Below are 14,929 nucleotides of genomic sequence, written 5' to 3' on the forward strand. Positions count from 1 at the left end.
ACACCTTCCACTAAGCCTATGGAAGTCACCTCTCATTGGTCGGCCATCCGAACACAGGAGTTGGCTGGTCTTGCTACCTTGAGACCTACTACATGGAGTGTGAATTCTAGCATTAGGTTTACCCCAGAGCCACCATCAACAATTTCTTGAGAGTCACCATCAACAATTTCTTGGGAAAGTGGAGTACCATGAGTTTCCATAAAGAGGCGGGGACTCCGGTAGTCAGTAAGGGAGGGGTTGGTGCTGCTAATACCCATGTAACTGGCAATGCATTGACCCTGTAGGGAGTGGGAAAAGCCACCATACTGCCCACCACTAGAATTAGTTAGTGTACCATCGAGCTGCTCTCCTGTAGTGTACTAAGGCATTGTCGGACACAGGGGCTAATCTGGAGAAGATCGAAGAGTTCATTGCCATCTTATTCTCCTTGAGTAGATACTCCACGGAGAAAGGTGAAACTGCGGTTTGGAATTTGGGAGGGAGGGGTTAGATGGTACGGGGTGATTGCAGAGTGAGGGAGCGCGAGTAAGACGGTTCATGGGGGCTGCTGCCATAGTGGTTTGGTGCAGGATGATTGGGAATGAGTGGTGCAAGGTAGGTCACTTGAGGGATAGGTTGGCAAAGGGGAGGTGTAGTAGTGTGGAAGGTTGGCGGAACAGTAAGAGAGGCGTAGGCATAATGGGTGGGGTTAGAGCGTTGTTGAGGCGGGGTGAGGGGCTTATTGCCAATGAAGTTGACGGAATCCCTTCACGTAGTAACAGTCTTTATCTTCATGTCCTCCCTTTTCTCAGAAGGAGCATAACCTCCTCTTTGGGCATTCCTGGATGGTGTGTCGCAGTGTGACTGGCCAATTTTCATACTAGCCTCTTCGCAAAGTTCATGCTCGCCTCCCTCATAACTCTTCATACTCGCCTCCTTACTGATTTCCATACTCGCCACCCTCCAAACATTTCATACTCTCCTCCCTCAAGACTCTTCATAAATCTGTCTACTCACCTCCCTCCAAACAACTCATACTCGCCCCCCTTCTACATGCTTTTTTTGGGAACTCGCCACCTACGCCACTTCATGCTCACCTCCTCCTCCATGCTTTTTTTCGAATTCCTGCTTGCCCCACGCTTTCTGATGCTGCCGATCGATCCCTTTTGTCATAGCTGCCCACTTTCTCCTTCGCCACTCCCCATTTTCGCCTTGTTCTCCGACTCAGCCAACCACCTTCGTGCTCGCCTTGCTCACCGCACATAATGCCAACCTCTCCACACCCGTACTCTTTTTTTAAAAAAAATCCCCCCCCCCAAAAAAAAAAAAAAACTGCCCCCCTCCTACATCTTCTCTCCCTTTTTTGGTTCTTGCTACTTTTGTCCTATTTTCTCTACTACACCACCTCCACTGCTTTTCATTCCTCCATTTTCTTCTTCCTACCACCTCTCTCATCCTGCAATCATGGCAGACGGCTTACCCAACACTCTGTTCATACAAGCATTCCATCCCCAGATTTTTACAACCTGTGGAATGCCCACCATCCCCAGATTTTTACAACTTGTGGAATGCCCAATCATGGCAGACGGCTTACCCAACACTCTTGTTCCATACAAGAGTTCCATCCCCAGATTTTTACAACTTGTGGAATGCCCACCATCTACATAGGCGGCCCCTCACCACACCCAAATGCATCCTTCTCCAACGATGCTTGTGAGACAATCACCCCGTCTCAAGAGTTGGCTCCACTGTGTGCAACCGTTTCCTTCTACATCTGCTACTGCAGCAACGGTGGTCCCCATCATCATCAGCCTCCTCCGACAGTGATCCTCACTAGTATTCCCCCTCTGAGGATGATGCTATTTTTCCCATTTCTGCCCCACCTACTCGACACCATCCCACCTACACCCCACCAGCTTCCACCCACTTCTTTAGATTTATCTCCATCATCATCAGCCTCCTCCGACAGTGATCCTCAGTAGTATTCCCCCTCTGAGGATGATGCTATTTTTCCCATTTCTGCCCCACCTACTCGACACCATCCCACCTACACCCCACCAGCTTCCACCCGTCTCTATACACCATTTTCACCTGCCTCCTTGGCAGCATCCCACCCGCACCCCACCAACTTTCACCCCTATCTCTATACATCATTTTCACCTGCCTCTTGCCTCCATCCTACACCACTCCCTTCACACCATTAATTTCATCAACCCATCCCCCTTCCACCTTCCTCAGCTTACCACTTTATTCACTTCAGCCGAACTCGCCACCTTGGGCTTGCAAGGTCTGGCTTCCATTCCACATTTGCCTAACACAGCAGCAATATCCACCTTCTCCACACCTCCTTCCTCCACAAAAGCCAGTTCCATCCACCTCACCAACCATCCACAACACTCTCCCCACTTCTCCACTGGTGGCCAGCACGTCGTCAGATCCCCTCCCGACACTCCTACTACCATCGTGAGCACCGCCATCCTTGCGGTTTCCTCTACCATTGCATCTGGAGGGCCTTCCTTTCCTACACCTACTTTGGGTTCTCCACATAAGGTGACCTTCTTTAGTGTAGACCAGGAGGATGGCACTAAGCGCATCGAGCTCCTCAACTACCAGCACTCCGGACATCTCTGTGGGTGATCTCCCTTGCTTGCGGTTTGCGAACCTTCCAAAGCAGCTGTCATTGCCGGTCCTCGTCGAGCTCATCACCTAGCTCGGGGTCTGGACAACCTCTGCTGTGATCTCTGCATCTACTCCACCTACCTCACCGACTACGTCTTTGAGCTCCCGTCATAACCATCACTAGAGGGATCGCATTCGTCAGGCTAAGGACACCATTTGAGGTCTTCAAACTCAGGTGTCCACACTGGAGAGTAGTACAAGAAGCCGAATCAAAGCTCACTCACCTTCCCACAACACAGAGGAGGTGATAGAGCTACGTGACCAGGTGGCACAGCAGACCAGGGAGCTCGTTTCTTTACAGGCCCAAGCCGTTGACCTGGATGCCCTTGCCCACACTATACTGTTCCACCGGACCATCTCAGGGCGTCACACCACCACACCGCCATAGTGGATCAACCCTAGAGGAGCCATTTCGAAGCATTTGGTGGACTATCCAGAAACAGATCTTGTCACTCTTGCCAATCTTGTCATATATGTTATGCCCCGTTCTAACCTGTCTATTCATATGTGCACTGCACTGTGAGCATTGTAGAGGAGAACCACCACCTTAGTGTGCCATGTGCCGGGTAACCAACCCTACTACAAAGGTATACACACTAGTCTAGTTTTTTTAGCCCTATCTGGCCACTAATCTACTAAATTTAGTTGGATGCAGACACAAACTGCTAAAAATAGACAGTTGACCAAGCTCAACTTGATGTGAAGATGCCTCAAGGCACTATGTGCACATGCGTATGCTCATATCCAGCAAAAGATATACGAGGAGGAGGAAATTACTAGGCGTTAAAAATTGGGATGCTTCCGAGCATGGCCAATTCTCACCCACCACTTCACTCAATGGCTCAGTTTGGTTTGGACTAGGCTTGGGTATGGGGGCTAAGGGCTTTGAATACGCAAATTCTCACTAGGATCTAGGAGAAGCAGGTTGGGAGTAATCTCAAGGCATGTAAAACAGCTGCTTTCACAGTTCCAAGCTCTATTAATGTGCTACTGGGGTCCATTCAGGGGTCTGTCAAGTCCAGGGGCTTGCTCTAGGCAAGAATTGTGCAAAGTCTTGTCCCAATCCAATAATCCAAGTGACTGCTAGAGCAAGGCGTGGAAAATACTATTTTCTTTGCATCTCGAGATCCCTAGACTTAGCAAAATCCAGCCCTTATCTCAAGAGAATGAAGATTTGCACAAAACGGGCCCTAATTTGGCCCAAATGACACCAAACTAGACATGAGAGCTTTCCATACTATCCAAGACATAGTGGAATCGTCAGGTCCTAATTATGGATGTAAACATGTTAAAAATAACCAGGATAATTGCTCATTAAGCTTTCCATCAGCACCTCGGCAAATGAACTGAACAAGTGAGGAATTCAATCTGTAGATCCACTAGCAAATGGATACTTCAAGCATTTGTTCAAATCATGTGTACGGGGAAAGTACTCACATAACATCTGACCTTTCAACAATTGCTCACCATTCCTCACTAAATTTGTATGGTACAAAGAGTAGTCTTCAGCAAGACCTGTTCAATATTTCACATTTCCAAACTGCCCAAATATGACTCGAGTAAACACTATCTAGAGGCTTGGATTCATCCACATTTTTAAAGACTATCAAGAACTTACTTTTCTGATAACTTGAGAGAGAAACCTAACTACGGAGTGATGTCATATGATGCCATGTTCTGCATCTGACATGAGCCATCACCATGGCCCAGTGTATGTCCTCTTCAAAGGGAACCCATTACCTCCTGCCTTGACAACTGATGAAAGCATGACAGCAAGTATCTACGTAAAAGAAGAACAAAATATTAATGCCAAAACAGTTAAAATCAGTAAGCAAAATTCACCTTTCATAGTGATACGCATCAATCGATGAAATCATTGTCCAACTAATAACTTACTACATTGAAATTAACATGCTAATAATGAGCTTATGAAACTAAGAATGCTCGAGTTCGGTATCATTTTCAAAGGGAAAATCCGTGTTCAACTACTCCACTCAGGCAGCCTTTTATAAGCCCAAAAATCATTTCATAAAAGTCACTAAATGTCTTCATATGGGGCTAAAAAAGGTACCCAACCCTTGGGGCTGGTTTACACATGCTTAGGCTACCCAAAAAATGGTCCAAAACTACACAAACTTGCACATTTCAACACCTTGCTGATTTGATATGGATTTTTCCCTAACATCAACCCTAATTGCACACACGCATACACTAACCACCCTGTACAAGTGTCACATGCAAGTTGCCTTCCATGGGCAAAGCACACTTGAGTTCAGCAGCTGGAGGGTTGAGATGGTGTACTTCCCAGAAATTAAAAACTCTTCATGGAGAGGAGTTGGAACAGCATTTCACATAGGCTCAGTGCCAATACTGAAGAGTTAGTCCACATTCATGTGGACATTAATAGCAGGTGTTGAGGGAAAATTCTCAACCCAATTATTCCCCACTTCTCCACTCCACTGGAGATTGGAGCACTCCCTCTTCCACGAAAGTGTGCATGCAGCATTCCCTCTCCTATTTCTGTTTTTAATTAATCACTGCCACTTGAAGCTCTCATCTAAGATCAGAAAGTCGGTGAAATCTGACCTTTAAGTGCACATCAGGTTTCATCGTTTTTTCTCTACCTGGTATAAATCTTGCAAAAAAAAATCTTGCTTTTTTTCACCTGGAAAGTTCTTACATGCTCCACATGAGGCCAACGATCCTTCATGGGGCCTACCATCTTTGGCAGACAAATCATGGAGCCAACCAAGGGCGCTATAAAATGCCCCTTCCTTGTGGTAGTTGGACCACCACCTCCTTTTTCAGTGAGACGACATCAACCAAAAACTAAGTTTTCTAGCAGTTTCTCCCTCTCAGTTAATCATTCAGCAGCCCCCACGATCAGCCCAGATCTGAAGAAGATTCCCTTAGGCTGCCCCCCAAGAAGCTAGGCTTATAGCAAGCATGCAAAATGGGAGGAACTCCCTGAGTGCTGAGGTCTGCTAGAGGCTGCCCCCACTGGTAAAGAAAATGGAATTCTCTCTTACAAAAAAAATATGAACTTGAATAAACTCACTACCTACCTGTTTTTTCCTTCCTTCGGCTTCTTCTTCCTGCAAATAAAAGACAAAGAGAAGATAGTTACGAAACACGTGTCATACAAAGCAATTTGCACTTAAACAATGATAAATTCCCACCTAAGATCGCTGTAAGGTGTAGTGGCTTTTGTATATTGATGTTGATGCTGCAGTGCAGGTTTAAATAAACGCAATATCATTCCCCCCCCAATACAGCACAAAACTTGTGGTATGGTATACGCTTTCATATGGAAGGCTTCTCAAAATACCATCCATCACAAGCATAAACTTCATGTGATACGACTCCTCAAAAGAGTATCCTCACCAATTATGGCCAATATAGAGAGTACTCAGGGTGTACATACCTGCTTTCTCAAAAGTTTCATATTTTCTTCCTTCAATTGAGAAACTTCAGCTTCCAACTCCACGGTATAAGCCTGTTGGGAACACCAGAATGTCTGTTAACACAATTGAGCCCTTGACCCAGCATAGTAAAGCCATGACAGATTTCGACAACATGATACATAGCCTCGATCACGATGTTACACTTATTAAGCCCTCCACCAGTCTGAGAAGCATAAAGCTATGATGAGACACACAAAATAAATATAAAGCCAATGAAAATTTCAAGTATCCAAGAAAAACCACCCCTATTAAATGGGCTTCCATGCTTTCTGTACTGGTGCTCCATGCTTTCTAAACACCAGCCCAGCCAAGCTACTGGTTATTATAAGGTAGTATTGCTTGTAAAAGGGGGAAGCACAACCTTTTATACGACCAATTTGACGTTGAGATACTACCTAATTGTGAAGGTGGACAGTCTTCAGGCCTCTGGCTGGCCATGTGGGCTGAGCATAGCCATGTGGCAAGTTGCAACCCCCGAGGGCAGCCAACCTGTCCGACCTGCCTCATGAGGGTTTAGGGCTACTTGACCGACCCCAGGCTACCTATAAAAGGCCAACCAACTACAGTAACAAGAAATGGCCATTTCCTGGCCAAAAGTTGCAGAAACTCTGTTTCTTGGAAGGATCCATTTCTTTTCTCAGTTTCCTAATCTCACCTCAAAATTTTCCACGATTTTCCCGGAGTTAGGTTTTATTTTTCCCAAGTTTCCTTGTTATCTCTATTACATAATGATCTACCCCAAGTTCCTCCTCTATTTCTCTCAACTTTATTCATCATTTCTAATTCCATCTACTATATGATGTTGAAGACATGCCGTTTTCCGTTTTCTAGTTTCAAGCCATTTCCATTCCTGAGACATCATCTGTTACCATTGCATGCAGCTATGAGCTGCTTCTTCTGCCCACCCACCCACCCCCCCACAATATCATCACTTTTCTGCAGTAGAGAGCTTCTATGCAAGGCGATTCCGGTGTTGTGAAGCTAGGACATAGAACTGCAGCCAGCGTTAGCTGCTAGGGCTCAGATTTGGCAGATTCTTGGTCTTATACTCAGAACATTTGTATAAATTTTACATTGTTCATCGTATACAATAGGTTTAGGTCTACTTGTGTTGTGCTCAAGTTTGTGTGTTCCGCTGCCCACTTGATCTACGTTTACTACTTCACAAGCCTAAGTATACAACACAGTCATTACTGATAGTAGCTGAGACTGTGTTCTCAAGACCTCTACCCTTCTTACGCTACGTCACGTGTCGAGCTTTCTACCTCCACAAGGGTCTGAAGTTTCTGTATGCAGCCAAAAACAATATATACTGTTATGCACTGCTATAGAGTACTGCAACGTTGCACAGCAATGCACAAGATTGGACCGAAATGGACCTGATCCAAATACTTATGAGCAAGAAATATTTTGCCATACATGGCCTTGCTAAGATAGAGAGGAAACTATGTGCCTGCTGCCTGGTCCCATGTGTGGAATTAAACCAAAGTCCATACAAAATCGGCCACACATGAAACTATCCTCTCACAAATTAGCTCCCTTTACGACCTTTCGCACCTTTCTCTTTCTCTTAGAGACCATCTATCTAAGGAAGATTTTGGGCCAGATATTCATGACTCTTGAGCACAGCAACATGAAAGCAGATACCAGAGATAATTTGGAACAAAGAAGCTGGATTTATAACTGCTCAAAAGCCCCAATTGAAGCTAAGTCAAGTGGAAAAGGCTGAATTCAATGCAAGCAAGCTCACTCAATTGCATGAAACAGAAAGGGATCCTCCGATAACCTACTGTAAAATGAACCTTAAATTCACAAAGAGATTCCGAATTTGTGCTACAAGTACCATGCACTCTTCAGGACTTCCTACATGCACATAGAGAATGTACACTCCATCTACAAACTGCAAGCATATGCATTAAGAGAATACAACAGAAGGGCAGGAAAAAATGTTGTGCAGGAGGAGCCTGGAGGCCCTACTTTTCCGGCCTCAACCCATATTCTAGGATACTTTGATAGCTCTTCATGCCATAGAATACAAAAAAACTTAAGACAGTAGCACATAAAAAGGAAGAGGAAAAAGCTTTACTGAAGCTTTCCTCCACAATGAGCTACATCCTAGAACGGAACAAAGCTACATGAATACATTAAAAAACCATCATAAGTGCACCAGTATCAACAACATTGAGAACAGCCACAACCACTACCTTGCATGTTAGCCATCTCTAAGACCAAATTACATGAGCAAGACTGAGGACTCTCACCCCAGCCCGTGGGTGATCTTATGTGTAGGACTAAAGTACATGTGCAAGACTCATCCCAGGCTCTGCAAGACCTTACATATATGTGTGCACTGTGTACCTGCTTTCGTGCTCGAGAGCGAGCAGCCGATTCCCTGTTCTTGATCATTCTCCGCTGTCGCCTTTCTATCACCTTCTCTACTGGCCCTTCCGCACACCTTTTCCTCCCTTGTTGCCCATTCATCCCATACTGAGCAGTTAGAGACATGGGCAGGTTACTCGTTCCAGGCCTTGTTTCATCTGGTGCAGGGCTGAGAGGTGAACCTGCTCCACAGCTTATTCCATTGAAACATGTGCCACCACCAAGATTCATACCTACTCCTCCCTTGCCCAAGACTGCCCCTATCCCTCCACCTACAGGAGACAGGCGCCTTGGAGAACTTTCCATAAGAGGCCCATTGCTGGCATTTGAGGCATTGCCATAAGCAGACACAGCCTCTGCAATAACCTGCCGTTGAAGTAGTTGCTGACCATGCTGTTGTTGCTGTGTAATGACCTTCTTATATGGATTGTTCATCCAATTACCTTGTTTCACCGGCGAGTTCATGTTTTGCGGGGCATCAGGCTGCATTCTGTCCATTAGAGACGGCCCAGGGAGTACATTTCCCACTGAAGGCATGAGTTGGGGTGGGGCAATGAGGCCAACTGGTCTGTTTCCATTCTCCACTCTATGGTTCCCTCCGTCATTCCTTTGGCCAGAAAATCCACCATTTCCCCCAAAGGAGATAAATGCCTGATTGGAGGGCACTCTTTCTCTCACAATCCCAGCTTTTACTAAGAAATCCTCTAAGGTCACTTCTCCGAGAGTGATCTGGCGCTGTTGATGCGCTCCGCCTCCAACAGCCTTGGTGCCTTCCTGCTGAGGCTGGAGGCTCTTCCAGACCTCCTCAACTGTTTTTGTGCTCAGAGTCCTAGGAAGACACAAAGATCCTTGCTGCTGTAATGATAACTGTGATGCAAGGCTGCCATTAGAGCCCTGTAAAGAGTTCATTGCGGCAGCCATGGCCTGGTTCTCCTCTGCAGTCCAAATGTTCCTGAGCAGTTCATCCATGTTCATGGATCCAAGGTTTGCACCGGGCTCTCCAAGGGCATTCTGAAACTCCTCAAAAGTGAGGGAGTAAACGGAACTCCCATCTTTGACTAGTGGGGTGTCAAGATGTGTGTTTCCAAAATTTGAAGATGCCATGTTGGGGTCAGAAAAGAGTGATGAAAGGGTGCAAGCTAGCAACGACTCACCTGAGGTGTTGAGTTGTGAGAGGTTAATCAGTGCGGTACCTCAGAAACCCTAATATTCTTGCTGGGAATGCTCTTCCAAAAACCCTAGCAAGCTGCAAAGCTTTTTGCTGGAAGATCTGCCATGCACGATCAAAAAAGAGAGATCATGTGTGCCTTTCCGCTTGCCCACCATCGACAAGATCCAAGGTCTGCAATGGAAGAGGAGAGGCTATCCCTTTCACCTTACATTTACCCAAGGAACAGGGTTGGATGTTACTCTGTGGAAGAAACAAAGAAAATGGAGGGGTTGACCTGACACGCCCCCTGAGGCTATGTGTGTGTGGGAGCTGTGGCAGATGCTGTAGCGCTTTAAAAAATACCATCCGAACGAGTCCCACCAAAACAAAGAGTGGAGCTCAACGCAGTTGGCCCCACGCCCTGCAACAGCGACAGGCTACTTGACACCTGGCTTCGTCAACTAGGTGTGTGATGTGTCATCACATAAATTAAACGCTATCGCATATTCCAAATTTTTAAATATAAACCTTAGCTTATGTCAATGTTCTAAGGTGACCTTCCAAATTTTGATTTTGTACTTCGAGGTTTATATAGAGCTCCCCCTACATTTGGAACCTTCAAAGTTTATTTCATTTCCCATTTAGATTTTAAGGTGACCTTCAAAATTTTGTACTTCAAGGTAGAGAGCTCCCAACCTTCAAAGTTCTATATCTTCTCCTACCCCAAAAATAAAGGTTTTTCTAGCCATTGGAGGACAAAGGTATAAAGTAGCTAGTTAAAGAGAGTGGAAGGTTGGTCTTTTTCCACATTGAGGATGCTTTTTTATATGAAGGGCCTCATTGGCAGTGCATCTCAACATGCATTTGCGATCACCTTAATCAAAGGTGCTCGTTGACTAAGGGGCTTCAAACACATGGATGTAATGGGCAATGCAAAAGGATGCTGATACTTACTAATTGGTAATGGAAATATTCTTTAGGCAAGTGTGAAAAGACCAGGACCAATCACCTCATTTACATACACCTCAAGAGGCGAGCAGTGGTGCCATATGAGTTCGGGCATGGAATCGAGCATAAGACATGAAGGGACCAACAAACAAATGCCCTTTCATGAATGATAAGATCTATGTAAACAACGTAACAAATTTACATACACCTCAAGAGGCGAGCAGTGGTGCCATATGAGTTCGGGCATGGAATCGAGCATAAGACATGAAGGGACCAACAAACAAATGCCCTTTCATGAATGATAAGATCTATGTAAACAACGTAACAAATTTGTGGCCCGCAACATAAACTTTGGAGATAGTCTACCATAATGAGAAGTAAATGGGCCAACATAAGGGTAGCTAAGAAAAAGAATCAAATTAATAACAAAGAAAATTACTAGTTTTTCCCAATTTTGTAACATAGAAAGAAATTATCGACCACATAAAAGCCTTCCATGAATAGTTGAAAGAAGGAGAAAAAGGACATAGCAACCTAAATATGTCCACTTTCTTTAGGAAATAGATATTTATAAAGAACTAAATAGGTGAGAGAAAAGTAAAAGTTATCAAGAGCTTTGAGACTTAAGTCTCCCCATTCAAAATCAAGGATGGGTACGAAAAAAATATTCTTTTAAGCTATACTTTAGTCTTCAACGTTAAAGAAAACAAAGGCATCCTCTTCAATAATTGTAGTTTTATGATAATGGATCCAAAGGAATCCTTGTACAAAGTGTACAAAGTATTATAAAATAAGTAATGATTGGTGTTCTAGTCTATCCTTGTACAAAGTATTATAAAATAAGTAATGATTGGTGTTTTAATCTCTACACACGGAATACTATAATCACATCAAAGAAATACAAGATGCAAGCAATGGAAAAAGTTGCACCACAAAGAGCTTTACATGTAAGAAATGAGAGATATCATATAACCTCCGATCCAAATGTACAAGATTAACATGATGTAAGTTTTTCAAATGCTAGTTGGAATCTCTTTGATTGTTTCCTTAAACTTCTACAGTACATAAGTATAGTTTCACATTTAAGTTATGCTTTTCACTTGAATTGTCATCTCAATAACTTCTCTAAAATCAAGTAATGTAAATCGACGTAATGCTTAGGGCAGAGGGGCTAGTATTATGGCACCCAAAAATTTGTGAAGAAAAATCCTCCGAAGATAAACAATTCAACATGCAATTTTTCTTTTACCTACAAAATCTAAATTGCAAGAGCGTGGGGAGTTAACTTCCATCTATTGTCCACCACTTGTGCTGCTAAGACACAAGACTGGCTCCATACAACTTTCCATTGCTATACATGAAATGGTGCAAAAAAAAAATAGTGAATAAAAATAGGACACAACTCACCTTGAGAATTGAAAAAAGGGGGGGAACCTACTCTCTTGTGAAAAAAAGGGGGGGGGGGACCTGCTCTCTTGTGTGGAAAAGAAGGGCAAGAAGGGGGAGGGAGGGAGGAGGCGAGGGGGGGTGGTGGGGTGGTGGGGTAGTGGCACATGCCCTTACATGCCTCCTCCTTACTGGCCCCTCTACCCTATAATGAATCTTGTCTGCTCAAGGTGAAGTTTAACAATATGAAAGGTACCACTCAATTTATGACTTTATCCATATTCTACCACAAGTGTTTTCTAGTTTCTTGAGTGCTCAAGGCTCCCAAGGTGTATGACCTCACTTGCATGCATGGGACATTGTTATCTAGTTTCTTGGTGCTCAAGGATCCCAAGATTGGGACATTGTTTATAGCCAGTGTTGGACAATCAAGCTTATACTCAGAGAAAGTATTTGAACATTCGTGGCTCAAAATGAATCAAGGATCCCAAGCTTGGGACAGTGTTTCTAGAGCGAATGTTAAACAATCACGCTTATACTCCGAAAAAGTATTCGAACATTAGTTGCTCAAAATGAATCATAGGCTATTAAAATTCTTCCACAAATACATTCAAGTAGGCAATGTTAGAAACTCAGCCAGGCTAATTTTTCAACTCCCTTATGTCCATTTTTGGGCATTTGGTCATCAAAATGTGCAAAAATACTCAAACCCGTTAAAATTTACATTTATTTGTGGAACCCATGCATATTTTATCCCATCTTATCAAAAGTTGACATGCATATTTTATTTATGAAAAATGTGTATATTTTATCCCATCTTTTATCAAAAGTTGACAAACAAGGCAACCCATCAAAAGGTGTCATCAGAAGGTGACCCCAAACCTCACCATCATAATAACAAGTATTTGCAATAAGTAAATTATAATAAGGCATTATACTACATCTTTTTTTCAAAACTATGTGTAAGTGAATTTTTTTTAATAAGGCATTATAGCGTATACATGTTTTTTCAAAACTATTTTACCATCTCTATGTATGTGTGTGTGTGTGTGTGTGTGTGTGTGCGCACGCGCGCGCGCGCGTGTTTGAATAAGCACATGCAAAAATGCATCATCTCCACTTTCAACAACCATGATGGAAGAATACCAAGGCATAAACCTCTTGTGCTATATTATTCCCCTTCTCTTTGGTTGATATATTAATGAGCTTGCTTTTTACTTTAAAGAATTTAACTTTATCATTGAAAACAAAGATATTCTCCTATTGTTGAGATGTTTTTTTTCTTTAAATACAAATAATGCATGCCCAAAGGTAAAGTTCAAACAAATTGTTCTCTATTCCATTGCATAGTTTCATCTTTGTAGGCTATTCTTATAAACTCAAATGTTTGGCATGAGAAAAGTGTCCTATGGATTTTTGTTCAAGGGAAATTGTTTGTTGATTTTTAGCTCATTCTTTCTCTTATAAATGCTTATCCCATGGAAAGTCATCCTTTGAGATTCCCTGAAAAGTGAGGGAAATTGTTTGTTGATGTTAAGCTAATTCTTTCTCTTATAAACCCTTATCCCATAGAAAATCATCCTTTGAGATTCCCTCACTAGGAAAAGTTCTTTACTAATCATGTTCCAATGCTTCATAATATTCCCATGCACTCCCTTCATTCCATTTGGCATGCTTTTTTAAAGTAGTGAATAGTATATCACAAGATATATTCCTTTTGATTCTCTTTTATAAATACCATAAAAAATAAAATATTTTTAAAATAAATAAAAGATGTATTTAATTACAAAAAAATTATGATTGAATGCATAATAATGCATCTAACCAATATTCTCAAATTTAAACTTTTCCTAGTTAAGTTCAATGTTTTGCACACATGCATAATTTTATATAAAACTTTAATCGCCCATAGTTGTAGCATTATATGGTAGTGATGTGTGTGAACACACTTAGGACCGTCGGGACACTTTTGAGGTTTTTTTTCCCGTGCATATGTACACCCTCTTATCTACTCATTTTGGGGTGTGTACTTATCTTTTGTATCTGGCACACATTTGTTCATTCTGATCTAGTGAGTTTGTGTGCTCTTAAGCCTCTCTATCTTATGTGTGTGCATTGTTGCAACCCTAGCCCTAATTCTAACAATTGGTATGAGAGCTAGCTTCCTTGACACTTGATCTAGTGGTCTACCTCCCTCCTCACGATCCTGTTTTTTTGTCTCCGATTGAGATACCCTCTTAGGAAAAGAAGGTATATACTGTAGTGTGTTGTATACAAAATTTTTGGGGTCCGTGGCGTCTTTTGGGCGCATTTTGGGCATCGCAAGGTTTCTACAGACGTTCTGGAGAGGCGTTATTTTGGATTGGTTATGCACTTGATTTTGGGTGTTTGGGCTGTGTTGCGGCAAAGATTTGGTTTGCAACAGCATCTACAACGTCTTCAACAACATCGACCATCATACTTTCGCTAGTAACACTCTATTCTCTACTCTTTGTTATTTTTCATACACTTTGTAGGTGATTCATCACCTACAAAGTGTATGAAAAATAACCTACTCTTTGTTATTTTTCATACACTTTGTAGGTGATTCATCACCTACAAAGTGTATCATACTTTCGCTAGTAACACTCTATTCTCTACTCTTTGTTATTTTTCATACACTTTGTAGGTGATTCATCAATTGGCAGCCATTCGGGGTTGCATTTAGTGAATAATGAGTACTTGCAGTGTGTTGAAAGATTTTGCATTTGGTAGACAGTCATGGTTGGCAGTAGTGATGTATTCAACAAGTTGTCTACTGAGGACAAACTTGATGGGACTAACTACACATTGTGGTCCTATATGATGAGGCATGTAGTGGTTACTAAAGGCCTTTGGAATGTAGTCAGTGGTAGTGAAACTCGTCGTGTTTCATAACTACTAGTGCAACCAGGTCCTGCAAGTA

General features: G+C 42.9%; 1 protein-coding gene across 2 annotated transcripts; it reads right to left on the reverse strand.

The window, feature by feature from the left end:
* Window positions 1–4,106: 4,106 nt before the first annotated feature.
* On the reverse strand, window positions 4,107–10,017 carry LOC147637677 (bZIP transcription factor TRAB1-like). Of its 2 annotated transcripts, XM_086799505.1 has the most exons (5): window positions 8,481–10,017; window positions 6,083–6,154; window positions 5,838–5,884; window positions 5,724–5,753; window positions 4,107–4,438 (listed from the first exon to the last, which is right to left on the reverse strand). In XM_086799505.1, the coding sequence occupies exons 1-5, from the start codon at window positions 9,603–9,605 to the stop codon at window positions 4,381–4,383; spliced, it is 1,332 nt and encodes a 443-aa protein (XP_086655631.1). In that variant the 5' UTR covers window positions 9,606–10,017; the 3' UTR covers window positions 4,107–4,380. The 2 variants fall into 2 exon arrangements, with proteins under 2 accessions (XP_086655631.1, XP_086655632.1); XM_086799506.1 differs by lacking the exon at window positions 5,838–5,884.
* Between the last annotated feature and the right edge of the window lie 4,912 nt (window positions 10,018–14,929).

Source organism: Cibotium barometz, chromosome 6 (assembly GCF_041138505.1).
Source record: "Cibotium barometz isolate CiBa-2024 chromosome 6, ASM4113850v1, whole genome shotgun sequence".
Taxonomy (NCBI): domain Eukaryota; kingdom Viridiplantae; phylum Streptophyta; class Polypodiopsida; order Cyatheales; family Cibotiaceae; genus Cibotium; species Cibotium barometz.